Genomic DNA, 19,288 nt, shown 5'->3' with positions numbered 1-19,288 from the left:
TGATTGTTTTTTAGATTCCATCCAACTCTGAAGTTTTCAGACTCATTCTCCCCCAGCTTGTGTTCCATTCTTTCCTCCTCAACTCTGCCCTAACCTAGAATGGAGGGAGGTCCCTCCATACCCTGGCTGATGACATTAGTTCAAAAGAAACGTGTGACCCCTTTCTCTACAGGCCTCTGCCATGGAGGGGGCAGGGGACTCCATCGAGACCCCTCAGGGGTCAGCTTCCAGACCTCTGCAGCTGCTTCTAGGGCATTCACACCCAGGCAGCAATGCATCTGGAAGAAAGAGGTACAAGTGAAGAGAGCGCTTAAAGGAGTGTTTGTGTGCACTTAAACAAAGAGTTCTGATTTTTTTGTTCTTGTGTTTTGTTTTGTTTACTTCAGTACACAAATCTTTCTACAGTGTGATGTGGAGAGGGAAATACTTGTATAAACAGATCTGAATAAACCAAGTCCCTTGGTGTAGTTTGCACTAACCTTAGGATAGAATTCAGGCGTCTGTGAACCTGAATGGAAAAGAAATTACCTATTGATTTTCACTAACTTCTAACTGAAATTTATCATTTCCTTCTATTATGAATGTAGGCAACAAACCACAGTCATATTTAACAGAACCATTTTATCTCCACTAATGGAAGTAATACACATTTTCATAACATAACAGTTGGATAATCTTGAAATATCATTTCTGCTCATCATTATTTCAACTTCTGATGGTTATTAGAGCCACCATTTGATTTCTCATTTAATTTGTTAATAAACACCTAGATCAGAATTTTAATATTTTGATAGCTGTGTTTCAACATAATTGGCTACCACTGTAATCTTATTTTATTTTATGCATATAAAAGTATTATTCTCAGAAAGGATTATAGTCTTCACCAGACTTCCAAAGCATAGAAACAGTTAAGAACCTCTGCCCAGAACTTTTTTTCCTCAGGAACCATTTATAGATTATTTTAATAGACATGTTATAAATGTAGCCTACTGGGCCTCTTTCTATATTCAGCAACTGTCCGGTTTTTCACAGAGCAGCATGATTATTTTTTACTGTGGGAACTGAGATAATACAGGAGGCTGCATTATCCTTCGTAAATAAACAATCTGGAGAAAGAGTATAAGGAAAAGCATTTCTTCCTAAGTCGGTGATTAATTTAGTGGGAGGAAGAACGCAGATATAATTTTCTAATTTCCATTTTGTAGAGTACTAAATTTTCTCCTTTAAAAAGACATAAAACTTAATAATACTAGTATTTACAAATCCTGCCCACAGAGAGATAATGCTAAATATGCCTTCAGATAAGATACTCTGCCTCAATAGTTTCCAGGTGATAAGTATTAAGAGCTCGAGAAAGGGCATGGTTATTGATGGCTCTAACTGGCTGGCTGCAAGGTCACATAGCAAGCATACCAGGCAAAGGGTTAACTCCCAGTAACCAGAGCTACACAGATAAGCCATTCATAACCTTCGCTGTTACCACACAAGATATTCACATTAAGTACACTTTAACCACAAGAGTCAAAAGTAAACTTGGCACTAGCAAAGTTTTGAGGCTCATCAATAAGTAAAGATAAATACATATTCTATCTATCTCAAAATCATGCTTTATGAGCTTTGGGAGGGAACTCTTCTTCTCGAGTAGGGCTCTCCCACTGTGTTATTAAAACCAATTTCAGTTTATAAAAGTATCTTTGTCAGGATTATTTTTAAGTGCAATTTCTTCATGTGCTACTAGAAAGCCAGGATCATTTTTGGATTTTCCATTGGATTTTGGATTTTCCATTGAGTTTTGAGCACCACCCCCAAGCCCTTTACCACAAGTGTGAATGTAGAAACATATCTACAAGCACGAAGATTTTGAAGCTACCAGAGCACTGCCCAGTAAATTTCGATTACAGTGCACCTCCTATTCTCTCCCTTTCTTCACCCTACAGTTTTACCAAGATGTGAAAGACTGGTGGCTCTTCGGGTTCTATTTCTGCATGCCCTTGGTGTGCACTGCAATTTTCTACACCCTCATGACCTGTGAGATGTTAAACAGAAGGAACGGAAGCTTGAGAATTGCCCTCAGTGAACACCTTAAACAGGTAAACCTAATAAGATCATGAAAATTTGGCCAAGACTTATTTGTCCCAGACAACAGAAGGCCTATAAATAAGTGTATTTATTTAGCATATTTACCCTGGTTTGCTAAAAATAAAGTCTTATAACTGTTTTATTTATAGTTATAGTATTAGAAATTTCTTTTTTTTAATTTTTTTAATGTTTTATTTTTATTTTTGAGAGAAAGAGACAGAGACAAAGCACAAGTGGGCAGAGAGCAAGGGAAATACAGAATCCCAAGCATGCTCCAGGCTCCAGGCTCCAGGCTCCAAGCCATCAGCACAGAGTCCAATGTGGGTCTCAAACTCACAAACCACGGGACCATGACCTGAGCAGAATGAAGTCAGATCCTTAAAACCTGAGCCACCCAGGCGCCCCAGTATTAGGAATTTCTTTTGTGAAATAGAGAGTCTGCCTGTAAAACAGGTGGCCTGGAGGCAGGGCCAAATAGAGAGGAACTATTCATTTAGTTTGCCAAGAGTATATTGAACATGTTTGTTTGTGTGTCTGTGAATTGAACTGGGCTTGGAACTGTGCCAGGACACAAAGAGGCATAGGACTTTCTCCCCTAGCAGGCTTTGCAGTCTTGGTGTAGAAATAAAATACAACATGAAAAAATTAGAAAATAGAATCACCAAATATGGTAAAAGTAGCCTATGCTGTAGAAAGCCAAGGATGATATAAAGACAAAGTCACAAAGATGCTTGTCATGGATGAGGGAGATCGAACTGTTCATAAAGGGTAAATGGGTTTGATGGGGAAGAAGAAGACAGAGGGCATTTCAAGTGGGAGGACAGGAGTCTAGTTAGAACATGGCACAGGCACCACGCATTTGGGGAGTGGAAAAAAGAGATGAACCTCACTAGAAAACCATCCAAGGTAAGACTCAGGATAGGAAATGGGATTGGGTACATAAAAAGAGGTCAGATTTTGGATAGCCCCAAAATTTGTACATGTCAATAGGAGGCTGCTGTTGGTTCCCTCCCTGCCCTCCCCTCCCCTCCCTCACTACCAGGAAGCAAACAGAACATGTACAGCCATGGACTTTAGAGGGCAAACCTTTACACTTATACTTGCTGGCTCTGTGTTGTTGGGCAAATTGCTTAATCTCTCTGAATCTCTGGGTCTTCATAAAATATATGCAATAATATCTGTACCTTTCTGTACAAATACTGATTCAGTTTTAAATTTTAAAAAATTAAATAGGGGTGCCTGGGGGTCTCAGTCAATTAAGCAGCTGACTCTTGATCTCAGCTCAGGTCTTGATTTCAGGGTTGTGAGTTTAAGCCCCATGTTGGGCTCCACACTGGGCATAGAGCCTACTTTTTTTTTTTTTAATTTTTATTAAAAATATCTCTTTAATTTTTATTTTTATTTTTATTTTTTTTTGTTTTTTTGTTTTTTTTTTTTTTTATGAAATTTATTGACAAATTGGTTTCCATACAACACCCAGTGCTCATCCCAAAAGGTGCCCTCCTCAATACCCATCACCCACCCTCTCCTCCCTCCCACCCCCCATCAACCCTCAGTTTGTTCTCAGTTTTTAACAGTCTCTTATGCTTTGGCTCTCTCCCATTCTAACCTCTTTTTTTTTTTTTTCCTTCCCCTCCCCCATGGGTTCCTGTTCAGTTTCTCAGGATCCACATAAGAGTGAAACCATATGGTATCTGTCTTTCTCTGTATGGCTTATTTCACTTAGCATCACACTCTCCAGTTCCATCCACGTTGCTACAAAAGGCCATATTTCATTTTTTCTCATTGCCACGTAATATTCCATTGTGTATATAAACCACAATTTCTTTATCCATTCATCAGTTGATGGACATTTAGGCTCTTTCCATAATTTGGCTATTGTTGAGAGTGCTGCTATGAACATTGGGGTACAAGTGGCCCTATGCATCAGTGCTCCTGTATCCCTTGGATAAATTCCTAGCAGTGCTATTGCTGGGTCATAGGGTAGGTCTATTTTTAATTTTCTGAGGAACCTCCACACTGCTTTCCAGAGTGGCTGCACCAATTTGCATTCCCACCAACAGTGCAACAGGGTTCCCGTTTCTCCACATCCTCTCCAGCATCTATAGTCTCCTGATTTGTTCATTTTGGCCACTCTGACTGGCGTGAGGTGATACCTGAGTGTGGTTTTGATTTGTATTTCCCTGATAAGGAGCGACGCTGAACATCTTTTCATGTGCCTGTTGGCCATCCGGATGTCTTCTTTAGAGAAGTGTCTATTCATGTTTTCTGCCCATTTCTTCACTGGGTTATTTGTTTTTCAGGTGTGGAGTTTGGTGAGCTCTTTATAGATTTTGGATACTAGCCCTTTGTCCGATATGTCATTTGCGAATATCTTTTCCCATTCCGTTGGTTGCCTTTTAGTTTTGTTGGTTGTTTCCTTTGCTGTGCAGAAGCTTTTTATCTTCATAAGGTCCCAGTAATTCACTTTTGCTTTTAATTCCCTTGCCTTTGGGGATGTGTCGAGTAAGAGATTGCTACGGCTGAGGTCAGAGAGGTCTTTTCCTGCTTTCTCCTCTAAGGTTTTGATGGTTTCCTGTCTCACATTGAGGTCCTTTATCCATTTTGAGTTTATTTTTGTGAATGGTGTGAGAAAGTGGTCTAGTTTCAACCTTCTGCATGTTGCTGTCCAGTTCTCCCAGCACCATTTGTTAAAGAGGCTGTCTTTTTTCCATTGGATGTTCTTTCCTGCTTTGTCAAAGATGAGTTGGCCATACGTTTGTGGGTCTAGTTCTGGGGTTTCTATTCTATTCCATTGGTCTATGTGTCTGTTTTTATGCCAATACCATGCTGTCTTGATGATGACAGCTTTGTAGTAGAGGCTAAAGTCTGGGATTGTGATGCCGCCTGCTTTGGTCTTCTTCAAAATTCCTTTGGCTATTCGGGGCCTTTTGTGGTTCCATATGAATTTTAGGATTGCTTGTTCTAGTTTCGAGAAGAATGCTGGTGCAATTTTGATTGGGATTGCATTGAATGTGTAGATAGCTTTGGGTAGTATTGACATTTTGACAATATTTATTTTTCCAATCCATGAGCAGAGAATGTCTTTCCATTTCTTTAAATCTTCTTCAATTTCCTTCATAAGCTTTCTATAGTTTTCAGCATACAGATCCTTTACATCTTTGGTTAGATTTATTCCTAGGTATTTTATGCTTCTTGGTGCAATTGTGAATGGGATCAGTTTCTTTATTTGTCTTTCTGTTGCTTCATTGTTAGTGTATAAGAATGCAACTGATTTCTGTACATTGATTTTGTATCCTGCAACTTTGCTGAATTCCTGTATCAGTTCTAGCAGACTTTTGGTGGAGTCTATCGGATTTTCCATGTATAATATCATGTCATCTGCAAAAAGCGAAAGCTTGACTTCATCTTTGCCAATTTTGATGCCTTTGATTTCCTTTTGTTGTCTGATTGCTGATGCTAGAACTTCCAGCACTATGTTAAACAGCAGCGGTGAGAGTGGGCATCCTTGTCGTGTTCCTGATCTCAGGGAAAAAGCTCTCAGTTTTTCCCCGTTGAGGATGATGTTAGCTGTGGGCTTTTCATAAATGGCTTTTATGATCTTTAAGTATGTTCCTTCTATCCCGACTTTCTCAAGGGTTTTTATTAAGAAAGGGTGCTGGATTTTGTCGAAGGCCTTTTCTGCATCGATTGACAGGATCATATGGTTCTTCTCTCTTTTTTTGTTAATGTGATGTATCACGTTGATTGATTTGCGAATGTTGAACCAGCCCTGCATCCCAGGAATGAATCCCACTTGATCATGGTGAATAATTCTTTTTATATGCCGTTGAATTCGATTTGCTAGTATCTTATTGAGAATTTTTGCATCCATATTCATCAGGGATATTGGCCTGTAGTTCTCTTTTTTTACTGGGTCTCTGTCTGGTTTAGGAATCAAAGTAATACTGGCTTCATAGAATGAGTCTGGAAGTTTTCCTTCCCTTTCTATTTCTTGGAATAGCTTGAGAAGGATAGGTATTATCTCTGCTTTAAACGTCTGGTAGAACTCCCCTGGGAAGCCATCTGGTCCTGGACTCTTATTTGTTGGGAGATTTTTGATAACCGATTCAATTTCTTTGCTGGTTATGGGTCTGTTCAAGCTTTCTATTTCCTCCTGATTGAGTTTTGGAAGAGTGTGGGTGTTCAGGAATTTGTCCATTTCTTCCAGGTTGTCCAATTTGTTGGCATATAGTTTTTCATAGTATTCCCTGATAATTGTTTGTATCTCTGAGGGATTGGTTGTAATAATTCCATTTTCATTCATGATTTTATCTATTTGGGTCATCTCCCTTTTCTTTTTGAGAAGCCTGGCTAGAGGTTTGTCAATTTTGTTTATTTTTTCAAAAAACCAACTCTTGGTTTCGTTGATCTGCTCTACAGTTTTTTTAGTTTCTATATTGTTTATTTCTGCTCTGATCTTTATTATTTCTCTTCTTCTGCTGGGCTTAGGCTGCCTTTGCTGTTCTGCTTCTAGTTCCTTTAGGTGTGCTGTTAGATTTTGTATTTGGGATTTTTCTTGTTTCTTGAGATAGGCCTGGATTGCAATGTATTTTCCTCTCAGGACTGCCTTTGCTGCGTCCCAAAGCGTTTGGATTGTTGTATTTTCATTTTCGTTTGTTTCCATATATTTTTTAATTTCTTCTCTAATTGTCTGGTTGACCCACTCATTCGTTAGTAGGGTGTTGTTTAACCTCCATGCTTTTGGAGGTTTTCCAGACTTTTTTCTGTGGTTGATTTCAAGCTTCATAGCATTGTGGTCTGAAAGTAAGCATGGTATAATTTCAATTCTTGTAAACTTATGAAGGGCTGTTTTGTGACCCAGTATATGATCTATCTTGGAGAATGTTCCATGTGCACTCGAGAAGAAAGTATATTCTGTTGCTTTGGGATGCAGAGTTCTAAATATATCTGTCAAGTCCATCTGATCCAAAGTCTCATTCAGGGCCCTTGTTTCTTTATTGACCGTGTGTCTAGATGATCTATCCATTTCTGTAAGTGGTGTATTGAAGTCCCCTGCAATTACCACATTCTTATCAATAAGGTTGCTTGTGTTTATGAGTAATTGTTTTATATATTTGGGGGCTCCGGTATTCGGCGCATAGACATTTATAATTGTTAGCTCTTCCTGATGGATAGACCCTGTAACTATTATATAATGTCCTTCTTCATCTCTTGTTACAGCCTTTAATTTAAAGTCTAGTTTGTCTGATATAAGTATGGCTACTCCAGCTTTCTTTTGGCTTCCAGTCGCATGATAAATAGTTTTCCATCCCCTCACTCTCAATCTAAAGGTGTCCTCAGGTCTAAAATGAGTCTCTTGTAGACAGCAAATAGATGGGTCTTGTTTTTTTATCCATTCTGATACCCTATGTCTTTTGGTTGGCGCATTTAATCCATTTACATTCAGTGTTATTATAGAAAGATACGGGTTTAGAGTCATTGTGATGTCTGTATGTTTTATGCTTGTAGTGATGTCTCTGGGACTTTGTCTCACAGGGTCCCCCTTAGGATCTCTTGTAGGGCTGGTTTAGTGGTGACAAATTCCTTCAGTTTTTGTTTGTTTGGGAAGACCTTTATCTCTCCTTCTATTCTAAATGACAGACTTGCTGGATAGAGGATTCTTGGCTGCATATTTTTTCTGTCTAGCACCCTGAAAATCTCGTGCCAATTCTTTCTGGCCTGCCAAGTTTCAAAAGAGAGATCAGTCACGAGTCTTATAGGTCTCCCTTTATATGTGAGGGCACGTTTACCCCTTGCTGCTTTCAGAATTTTCTCTTTATCCTTGTATTTTGCCAGTTTCACTATGATATGTCGTGCAGAAGATCGATTCAAGTTACGTCTGAAGGGAGTTCTCTGTGCCTCTTGGATTTCAATGCCTTTTTCCTTCCCCAGTTCAGGGAAGTTCTCAGCTATTATTTCTTCAAGTACCCCTTCAGCACCTTTCCCTCTCTCTTCCTCCTCTGGGATACCAATTATGCGTATATTATTTCTTTTTAGTGTATCACTTAGTTCTCTAATTTTCCCCTCATACTCCTGGATTTTTTTATCTCTCTTTTTCTCAGCTTCCTCTTTTTCCATAACTTTATCTTCTAGTTCACCTATTCTCTCCTCTGCCTCTTCAAGCCGAGCTGTGGTGGTTTCCATTTTGTTATGCATTTCGTTTAAAGCGTTTTTCAGCTCCTCGTGACTGTTCCTTAGTCCCTTGATCTCTGTAGCAAGAGATTCTCTGCTGTCCTGTATACTGTTTTCAAGCCCAGCAATTAATTTTATGACTATTATTCTAAATTCACTTTCTGTTATGTTATTTAAGTCCTTTTTGATCAGCTCATTAGCTGTTGTTATTTCCTGGAGATTCTTCTGAGGGGAATTCTTCCGCTTGGTCATTTTGGATAGTCCCTGGCGTGGTGAGGACCTGCAGGGCACTTCCCCTGTGCTGTGGTGTATAACTGGAGTTGGTGGGCGGGGCCGCAGTCAGACCTGATGTCTGCCCCCAGCCCACCGCTGGGGCCACAGTCAGACTGGTGTGTGCCTTCTCTTCCCCTCTCCTAGGGGTGGGATTCGCTGTGGGGTGGTGTGGCTCGTCTGGGCTACTTGCACCCTGCCAGGCTTGTGATGCTGGGGATCTGGCGTATTAGCTGGGGTGGGTAGGCAAGGTGCTCGGGGGCAGGAGGGGCAGGCTTAGATCGCTTCTCCTTAGGTGATCCACTTCAGGAGGGGCCCTGTGGCAGCGGGAGGGAGTCAGATCCGCTGCCGGAGGTTTGGCTCCGCAGAAGCGCAGAGTTGGGTGTTTGCGTGGAGCGAGCAAGTTCCCTGGCAGGAACCGGTTCCCTTTGGGATTTCGGCTGGGGGATGGGCAGGGGAGATGGCGCTGGCGAGCGCCTTTGTTCCCCACCAAACTGAGCTCTGTTGTCAGGGGGCTCAGCAGCTCTCCCTCCCTTTGTCCTCCAGCCTTCCCGCTTTCCGAGCAGAGCTGTTAACTTATGACCTCCCAGACGCTATGTCGCGCTTGTTGTGGGAACACAGTCCTTCAGGCCCCTCTGCTTTTGCAAGCCAGACTCGGGGGCTCTGCTTGGCCGGCGAGCCGCCCCTCCGCCCCGGCTCCCTCCCGGCAGTCCGTGGAGCGCGCACCGCCTGGCCGCCCTTCCTACCCTCTTCCGTGGGCCTCTCGTCTGCGTTTGGCTCCGGCGACTCCGTTCTGCTAATCCTCTGGCGGTTTTCTGGGTTATTTAGGCAGGTGTAGATGGAATCTAAGTGATCAGCAGGACGTGCGGTGAGCCCAGCATCCTCATAAGCTGCCATCTTGCCGCAACTCGGAGCCTACTTTTAAAAAATTAAACAAAATGTATATAATAATACAACAAGAGGATTACCTCATGCATGTACAGTGTCTAATAGAGCCTAACTCATAGTAAGTACCCAGAAAATGTTTGATATATATTAATTCAAAGAGTAAAACTAGGACTACAGGTAAATTCTCTGTCTCAGCAGAGAAGTGGATAAGAACACCCAACCGCACCAAAAGATAATGAATTGTTGAAGAAGCCTGTAAATCTGCTCTCTACAATTACCATACAAAAGCAACATTCTTCATCAGCAACTCTTCTCAACTATTGTACTGATTTTTCTGAGTCTTCAGCTTCTTATCTATAAATTGGGTATAATTGTATATGAATCAATATTATTACAAAAATCAAAGGCATTAGGTGCATACATATACTTTGTAAAATCCTTACATGCCATAAAAATGGTAGCTATATTTTTTATTAAAATTTAACGGAAAATTATATTGACAAAATTTAGTATGACTTTGTTCAGGCATGAATGTTTCAAGTGCTCCAGATGTGAAATATATCAAGCAATTACTGTGTTTCACTCCTGCAGTGGAGGTAATTAATTAGAATAGATTTATAAAAAACAAAAACAAAAACAAAACCCCATAGTGTTTTTCAATGTTGACTTTTTCATTAGCACCATGATTGAGTGTTTAAGCTGAATGGTACCTGCTCTGAAAATAACTGAATAGGGATTGGTCACAATAATAGGATGCTCCTTCACATTTACATGGCATTTTATAAGTTTCCAAAGAGCATGTCATTTGCTTATTTGATTTCTTCCAAGCACCCCGAGATATAAGCAGGGTAGAGGTCCGCATAAGGGTGGTTAAGCTATTGGCTTATCCAAGTGGAAATTAAAAGCAAAGACTTGGTCCTCCTACAGTAGTCACTGCCTTTGTCACACCCAAAGCTGTAGCAGTTTCCAACAGCAGGAGAGCAAGCCTACTGGAAGGCTTTCCATGGGAGCTAGCTCTCAGTGAAAGGCCATGCCACCCTTTAACTAGTATCCTATATAGCCCTGGTCTTGCTTTCTGCACGGTTTCCTCGAATTTCTCTGTATTATTCTTTCAACATCTTTTATCAGTTAGGGATTGTGTTTGGATGCTGGTAGCAGAAAACCCAAAATAACATTGAGCAAACCAAGTGGAGGTTCTTCTTTCTCCCACAGGAAAAAAAAAAAGTCACTGGTTCAGTGTTCAAGGGACTCAGAAGCCAGGGGTCTGCTGTTTTGCTGACTTTTCCTTTAGTATTGGAAGACAGTAGCTACAACTCTACCCTTATATCAGATTTCCAGGCAGCAAAAAGGGAAAGAATATAGATCATATTAGTGTGTGTGCATCAGAAGGAGTACCCTCCACTTTTAAGTAGCTTTTCCAGAAACCTCTTACAATGATTTCTACTTGATCTCAGTGGTCCGACTGTGTCAGGTGGCCATGCAGATGATTAGCCCAGGCTCACCTGCTGATATAATAAAATCACGGTTCTGACTGATAGTGAGGAAAACAGGAGAATAGATATTGGTTAAGCAAATATCAGACTACCATACAACATATTACCTTTCGAATGATCATCCTCTTTGAGTATGTGCTCAAGGGAGATAACCTTTCCCCCAGTACCCAGTACCCTCCTTTTCTCTTTTTCTGGTCACATTGTCTTCCTGTGTACACTAAAGGAGCCTTTAAAATAATCCCCTATTCCTACAGATTGGAACTCTTGATTTTCTCAACCATTGCTTAGCTTATATGTTCTCTGAAGCCATATCCCAGCTATCCCACCCAATAACTCTGGAAGATTAAAGAACTCCAGTCCTTTGGTCTAGAGCAGCAGTTTGTGACAACTGCCTTGAAATCTTCTTAAATGGCTCTATTAATCATGTGGGTTTATTGTAGGCTTCCCATACTTAATATTATATGCTTTGGGTTGAACCAGCATTACCCTTCCAAATCCTGTTTTCAATCAATTTTATTTTGACATTAACTGATCCCAGTTACAGACGAGTTGCATTTTATGCTCCTAGTTAGGGTTTCAAATGCATGAGTTTTAATGCTGAAGCATAATGCACACAAATGACTGTTGCAGATAATTCCTAACCTATGATTTTTCTGGTCTACACAAACTCGAAAGTATGTAAACCTTCAAAGTGAAGTCAGTCCAGGGTCAACATGTCCCACTTGTTCTAATCATCATTGCTGATAATCCTTTACCCTCATCCCTCTGTTTGCAAACAAGATGTCGTTGGAAGCTATATGTCATTAATAAAAGAATTTTAGAAGCAAAAAACTCCCAGTGCTAGCTTTCTTCAACAGCAAGAAATGGGGGAAACACATTGCTATTGACCTTTTCTCTTTTTCCTACTTACGTTTTCCAAATATCTTCATAGATTTGTTCCTTTATTATGCTAGGTTCAGTCACTTTGACTGCCATGCTGTCATTAATGCTAGCTACCCATTATGGAGGCTTTTAGCTAACCATCTCCCCCATATAGTCACACACACACCCACACACACAGCCACAGTGTTGGCTCGGCTCCAGCTAGTTCCCATTTTCCTGACATCTAACTTCTATCCTGACCCTAATAACCAGTTTCAGGCCACCATCTTTCCTGGCAGTCACCCAAAAGAATCATTAGCAACTCCTTGATTAGAAAGTTGGACTCTAAATATTGAAGAGATAGAGGCACTGTGAGGTATGCTGTTCTGGCTCTTTTTTAAGTAATTCTTTCTTTGCTATCTACAACTTCCTTTGTATAGTTCTTTCCTCTGGTAGAAAAACACTAAACTTATTGTACTTTTTTTCCCCTCACTTTCCTTTAGCGTCGAGAAGTGGCAAAAACAGTTTTCTGCTTGGTGGTAATTTTTGCTCTTTGCTGGTTCCCTCTTCACTTAAGCCGTATTTTGAAGAAAACCGTGTATGATGAGATGGACAAGAACCGATGTGAATTACTTAGGTATGATCCTGTGTACTCATTAGGAAATTGGAGTTTCCCTAATTTGCACATTTATAATACTTTTTACCAAACCACCTAGTCTATAGCCTCATTAGCCGTGAAAATTAAAACTGCCAAGTTGATTATTTTTCTCGAGCTGACATAGCCCATGACTGATCCCCAAATTTGTGCAAGCCATAGCTTGGCTTGTGGCTCCCCTCCTGAGGCTGTGCATAATGGTTTGAGCTAACCAAGTGGCAGGTATATCTGTAAATGTTCTGCAGAACTGAAACTGCCATTTAAACAAGCACTTTAAAAAAATTCTGACTGCCACCTGTAAGAAATGGCTCCTGGGCAAGAAAAATGCTTATTCTAGGGATAAATGCTAGCTAGCAGATTTAAAAACATTGTCTTCTAATTATTCTACACTATTTTCTTTTGTTCTAGTTTCTTGCTGCTCATGGATTACATCGGTATTAACTTGGCAACCATGAATTCATGTATAAACCCAATAGCTCTATACTTTGTGAGCAAGAAATTTAAAAATTGTTTCCAGGTAAGAATGTTTTGCACGTATTTTTTAAGGACAACCAAATGGTTATATTAAATAGCCAACAAGCATGGCTAATTCTAGTAGAGAAGTTAAAATCATATTCTGTTACCTAGAGAGTCAGATTGTTAGCATAAAGCAATATTGTCCAGATGTTGGCGAGGATGCGGGGAAAGAGGATCTCTTTTGCATTGTTGGGGGGAATGCAAGCTGCTGCAGCCACTCTGGAAAACAGTATGGAGGTTCCTCAAAAAACTAAAAATAGAACTACCCTACGACCCAGCAATTGCACTACTAGGCATTTATCCAAGGGATACAGGTGTGCTGTTTTGTAGGGACACATGCACCCCCATGTTTATAGCAGCACTATCAACAATAGCCAAAGTATGGAAAGAGCCCAAATGTCCATCGATGGATGAATGGATAAAGAAAATGTGAGATATATATACATATATATATATATATACACATATATATATACACATACATATATATATGTAGATATATATTAGAGTATTACTCGGCAATCAAAAAGAATGAAATCTTGCCATTTGCAACTACGTGGATGGAACTGGAGGGTATTATGCTAAGTGAAATTAGTCAGTCAGAGAAAGACAAAAATCATATGACTTCACTCATATGACGACTTTAAGAGACAAAGCAGATGAACATAAGGGAAGGGAAACAAAAATAATATAAAAACAAGGAGGGGGACAAAACAGAAGAGACTCATAAATATGGAGAACAAACTGAGGGTTGCTGGAGGGGTTGTGGGAGGGGGGATGGGAAGGAATCTACTCCTGAAATCATTGCTTTACTATATGCTGACTAATTTGGATGTAAATTTAAAAAAATAAAAAATAAAGTTAAAAAAATAAAGCAATATTGTCAGAAAAATTGTCAGAAAAGCAAGATCAGTTCAGACAACAAAATATTCAGAGGTATAAAAAAGACTAACTTAATAATATGCTAATTTAGTATGCTGCTTTAAAAAGAAATGCTCAAGGGGCGCCTGGGTGGCTCAGTCGGTTAAGTAGCTGACTTTAGCTCAAGTCATGATCTTGTGGTCTGTGAGTTCCAGCCCCGCGTTGGGCTCTGTGCTGACAGCTCAGAGCCTGGAGCCTACTTCTGATTCTGTATCTCCCTCTTTGTCTGCCCCTCCCCTGCTTGCTCTCTGTCTCTCTCTCTTTCAAAAATAATAAGCATTAAAAAAAAAATTTTTTTTTCAACGTTTATTTATTTTTGGGACAGAGAGAGACAGAGCATGAACGGGGGAGGGGCAGAGAGAGAGGGAGACACAGAGTTGGAAACAAGCTCCAGGCTCTGAGCCATCAGCCCAGAGCCTGACGCGGGGCTCGAACTCACGGACCGTGAGATCGTGACCTGGCTGAAGTCGGACGCTTAACCGACTGTGCCACCCAGGCGCCCCTAAAAAAAAAAAAAATTTTTTTTTTTAAATACACTGTTTTAAAAAGAAATGCTCAAGGGGCCTTTGGGTGGATCAGTCGGTTAAACATCTCGTTCCTGATTTCAGCTCAGGTCATGATCTCATAGTTCATGGGATCTAGCTCTGAGTCAGAGAGATCCCTGCTTGGGATTCTCTCTCTCCCTCTCTCTGTCTCTGCCCCTCCCGTGATCTTTCTCAGGTTTGCTCTCTCTTGCTCTCTCTCTCAAATAAGTAAACTTAAAAAAAAAATTTTTTTTTAAGGAATGCTCAAGGGGTGCTTGGATGGCTCAGTTGGTTGGGCATCCAACTTTGGCTCAGGTCATGATCTCACAGTTTGTGGGTTCGAGCCCCGCATCGGGCTCTGTGCTGACAGCCTACTTCAGATTCTGTGTCTCCCTCTCTCTCTGGCCCTCCCTCACTCATGCTCTGTCTCTGTTTCTATCTCAAAAATAAATAAAACATTAAAAAAAAAATTTTTTTTAAAGGAATGCTCAAATGTGAGCTCCAGGCTGCATAGAATACATAAAACCTATTCATGCTTTTCATTATCTTAGACTTTAACCACAGTCTCCAACAAAATATAAATTCTGTTGTTAAAAACAATCTTGCTAAATGCTGTTTAATACTATATTTAATAATAGCCTCTTCAAGGAGAGTAAATGCTTATTGCCCTGGAAATCTTAACTAATGTAATTTCATTCAAAATCAGTTTCCTTATGTTCTTCAAACTTTCTTGCAGCTAAGCTAACCCACGTCCTCCAGAAGCTCCATGCACTTCTTACCAAGGTGTCATTTCTGCAGTTCCTGGGATGATTTAGCATACAGTTAATTCTAACTGGATTTTGTTCTCTTTGGCCAGGATGTTTAACTTCAGTTTATGGCACATATTAGGAAGAGTAGGGTAGAGGTCAGGGCTGCAGGATCTGGAAGCAAACAATCTTGATTTACACCACAGCTTTGTACTTGCTAACTGTCTAACTCAGGTCCAGGTGGTACCCCTCCTGCCTCCTCAGTTTGATCATCTGATTTTATAGATTATCTATCTCATGGGTAGGATTCAGTGGGCTAATATATGTTAAGCACTTGAGACAATAATAAGCTGTCAGTATGAGTTTATTATTATTAGGGGTAGAGAAGAGAGGAAAACCACAATGACTGCCCTCATGTAATTTGCCATCTAGAAGGAAACAAACATATATTTACCAAAGAATCATACAAATAGATGAATCTTGGCATGGAAGTTCTAGCCAACACCTTTTTGAAGTCTACTTGATAATGTTTACAAGTCATGAAATGCTATAAGAAAGATACTGCCCAAAGAAGGATTGACTAAAATGCTGGTCATGATAATATATAATCTGGAGTTAACATCATTTTGATTAATTTACATACTAATTAGAGGGAAAGGAAAAATCAATGTACAAACTCTCAGAAATTAAACATGTCTTTTGACTGATCTGCAGAAAAAGGTAGCATATGCTGGAGAAATCTAGAGTCCTGGGTTCTAATTCCAGTTCTGCCTATTTCTCCCCTGAACCTCCCTGTCCTCATTAATAAAATGAGGAAAACAGCACCTACCACCTAAGGTCATTATGAACATCAGATGAGGCGCCCCATGCAGGTGGTGCACACTGTGGAAATGCCAGGCCCCTCTGGACTCTTCTCCATCCATGTCTACCCCAAGTCATGGAACATCTCCCTCAGGCCAACACTGCCTTCTCTTCCTCTTTGACTTGGTGAATAAATTAAAACAAGAAACAAGGGATCTATTTTTCCAGCACTAGAATAGACAATTTAACTTCTACCTAGAAATTATAGGCTCCATACTCTAGATTACTGTTCAGGCTCACATTCTGTCCTCAAATTTGTATGGACATTTCCCCCTTGTTGGTAGGAAGCCAATGCCTCTGTGTTCTGCTGGGAATGGGTAGGCTCATGTTATTTAGAATCTGTTCTTTCTCCCAGTCTTGCCTCTGCTGCTGCTGTTACCAGTCCAAAAGTCTGATGACTTCGGTCCCCATGAATGGAACAAGCATACAATGGAAGAACCACGAACAAAACAACCACAACACAGAGAGGAGCAGCCATAAGGACAGTATTAACTAAACAGCTTAAGAAACATTAATCAATATTCCTTCAAAGTCTGTTGAAGGGAAAAAAAATCACGCAGCAACTGTGTTTCCAGAAATCTTTTCTCCAAGTCTTCTCCCATGATGCAACCCCAACCCCAGAAAAATGCTTTCCAAAACATCAGAGGGTGGACTGGCTTATAGTCACAAATTCAATGAATCTTTCTTCTTTAATTTATCTAATTTACATATTCTGCATGTTATATTCAGCACCAAAAAATGTTGGGAGTTAGCAGGGAGAAAGGAGACTGTTCAATTAAACCAGAAGGATATTTGCTACTTTTGCATGAAAATAGAGTCTCCGAGTACTTAACAGCTTCCATGGCAGTTCTGTGGAATGTTCCATGAGAACTGGTCATAATGAAAATTTTGCAATCTTGACAAGGTTTTCTGTTTTTTAATTGGCCAAAGACAGTAAGATGAGCAATTAAGTTAATGTTTTTCATGTCACTTTTTTTATTTTTAAAACATCAATTCTCAAGCTGCAACAAATACAGCCACTTAAAGCACAGACTGATATCCACATGTGGCAGTTTAATAGCTGCTACTCAAAGAATTGTTAAGAACCTATATATATATATTTTTTTTTTTTAATGGTGTTTCATTACAGGAGATCTGGAGCATATTTTTATGTTAAATTTTAAAATAATGCTTGAATCAAATAATTCTATTTTTTGCAAACCCAATCTTTTTAAACTGTAGATATTTTGTGTAAAACCAATGTCATGTACCAAAATGTAAATGTACAAATCATTCAACTATACCCAAGACTTTCAGTGGAATGTATTGAAGTCTAAAGCACACTTCATAGAAAAAGATTGAATCTTTTTTGAAGATTTGGAAATTTTCACTGAGACTTTGTTTTTTTGGTCATAGTAACATGTGTGTGTATGTATGTGCATATAGATGTACATATACATATATGTATAATGTATATAGATGTAGACATATCTATATACATTATACATATCACCTCATATTCTCTTGATTTCTCTTAAAATGTTAACTGGCAGTAAGACTTTTTTGGTCATTCCCTTTTCCATATAAGAAACAATTTCAAGGTGGCCAACTGAGTTTATCATGTCAGTGAAATATAATTATCCCCAAATGCCACCATGAACTTACGGTTCTTCACTTCCCTGGGTTTCCAGTATGAATCGAAACACCTCCCCCACCCCTGCTCCTCACATGGTCACCATTTCAAAGGGCCCACAGTGACTTTTGCTGGGCATTTTCCAAGATGTTTACAGACTGTGAGTACGGCAAAAAACCTTTTACTGTGTGTATATAAATATATATAAACAACTGTACATTTCTTTTAGCCAATTTTTCTGTGATTGTCTTTATGGAATATACTTGTGTGTGTGATATATGCATGTGTGTGACAGTATGTATGGACTTAATGAAATCTAATAATAATGCCCTGTAGTTGTACTACAGCACACACTCTGAGTGGGTGGAATCTAGTGGTTGTTCATCATGACAACTGGCCTTAGTTTTAATATATCTGTGTTCACAATCCTTGTGACCATGTTGCCATTACAAATGGAATATGAGAGGCAGCATGAAAGAGGATGCACCATGGGTTGACAATAGGGTTTGTTTAATTAGTTGGTTGGTTGGTTGATTGGTTGGTTTGATAAAACAGTATTTGGGGTTATACTTTTTCCTGTGCTAGAGCAAAAATCATTCAATTTTGAAGTAGTATATTGTCCTGGTTCCTCAACTCAATGTGCTGATGAGACTGACAAGAGGTCTGATGTTTCTATCAGACTTCACCAGATAGATTGCTGATGATAAATTACCTAAGCTGATTTTTGGGGCTATATTTTAGCATAGTCATGTATAAAATGATATCAGGTTCCAGCTTGTGCCATTGCAGGCCTCCTCTATGTGTGAGCAGTCAAATTCCGTTACTATACTGGTGAATCACATAGAGTGATATATACCTATAATATAAGCCATAGTTCACATCATTTTGTTTAGACAATTGTCTTCTTTTTAAAGATATTTTGTCTCTTGCATATTAAAAATGCATTTTATAAGTTCAGAGAGTCATAGATTTCTGTATAAAACACAGACTTCAATGTGCATTTTATTTATGGACCAGTAAGTAACCATGATTTACTAACAGGAATAGTTCCAATTTCTACCTTTACCACATCTTTCCAAGTAGATCTGTAGAAATGAGCCAGAAGCCAAGGCCCCTGCATTGGCAGTGGCCCATAAGTATAAAATAAAAGTTTACAGAAGACTTGCAAGTGTCTCTTCATTTTTACATAGTTTTACATAGAAAATGTTGATTACGTGATGCCTGTTGCAAACTTCTCCCTAGTAGTAGCCAGGCAAGCAATTTTACTTTCAAACAGGTACTTCCTATTCTCAACCTACTTTGTTGAGAATACTAAACACTTAACTCTTTCATTCATTCCTTCATTCACCTTTCCAGTAAGTTTTAAGCATCTACTATGCACCAGGCATTCTTCTAGGTTTGGGGGACATAGCAGAAAACAAAACAGGCAGAGTCCCTGCTCTCATGGAGCCTGCATTCCAAAGGAGGGAGTTGGACAATAAATAGCGTGTCAGGTGGATATCTGGAGGAAGATACTCATATATACCTACATGCTTATTTAACATCTCCAAATGAATGGCTAACAGACATACTATATCTAAAACTAAGCTCCTGATATCCCTCTAACCTGTGCTGCCATAATATTTCTCTGCTTATGTATTAGGGTTCTCCAGAGAAATAGAACCAATAGGATAGATAGATAGATAGAT

The 19,288-nt window shown here is 39.6% G+C and overlaps 1 protein-coding gene across 1 annotated transcript in view; it reads left to right on the top strand.

The window, feature by feature from the left end:
* EDNRA (endothelin receptor type A) overlaps nt 1-18,761 on the top strand; it is a 67,041-nt gene extending 48,280 nt beyond the window's left edge. The window contains exons 5-8 of the mRNA XM_043567857.1: nt 1,938-2,090; nt 12,269-12,402; nt 12,829-12,937; nt 16,344-18,761. Of these exons, the coding sequence (XP_043423792.1) occupies nt 1,938-2,090; nt 12,269-12,402; nt 12,829-12,937; nt 16,344-16,484 (537 nt within the window). The 3' untranslated portion in view covers nt 16,485-18,761. The remainder of the gene's footprint in view (nt 1-1,937; nt 2,091-12,268; nt 12,403-12,828; nt 12,938-16,343) is intronic.
* Nucleotides 18,762-19,288: the final 527 nt, after the last annotated feature.

Source organism: Prionailurus bengalensis, chromosome B1 (assembly GCF_016509475.1).
Source record: "Prionailurus bengalensis isolate Pbe53 chromosome B1, Fcat_Pben_1.1_paternal_pri, whole genome shotgun sequence".
NCBI classification, from domain to species: domain Eukaryota; kingdom Metazoa; phylum Chordata; class Mammalia; order Carnivora; family Felidae; genus Prionailurus; species Prionailurus bengalensis.
This window is presented reverse-complemented; position numbering and strand designations above follow the sequence as displayed.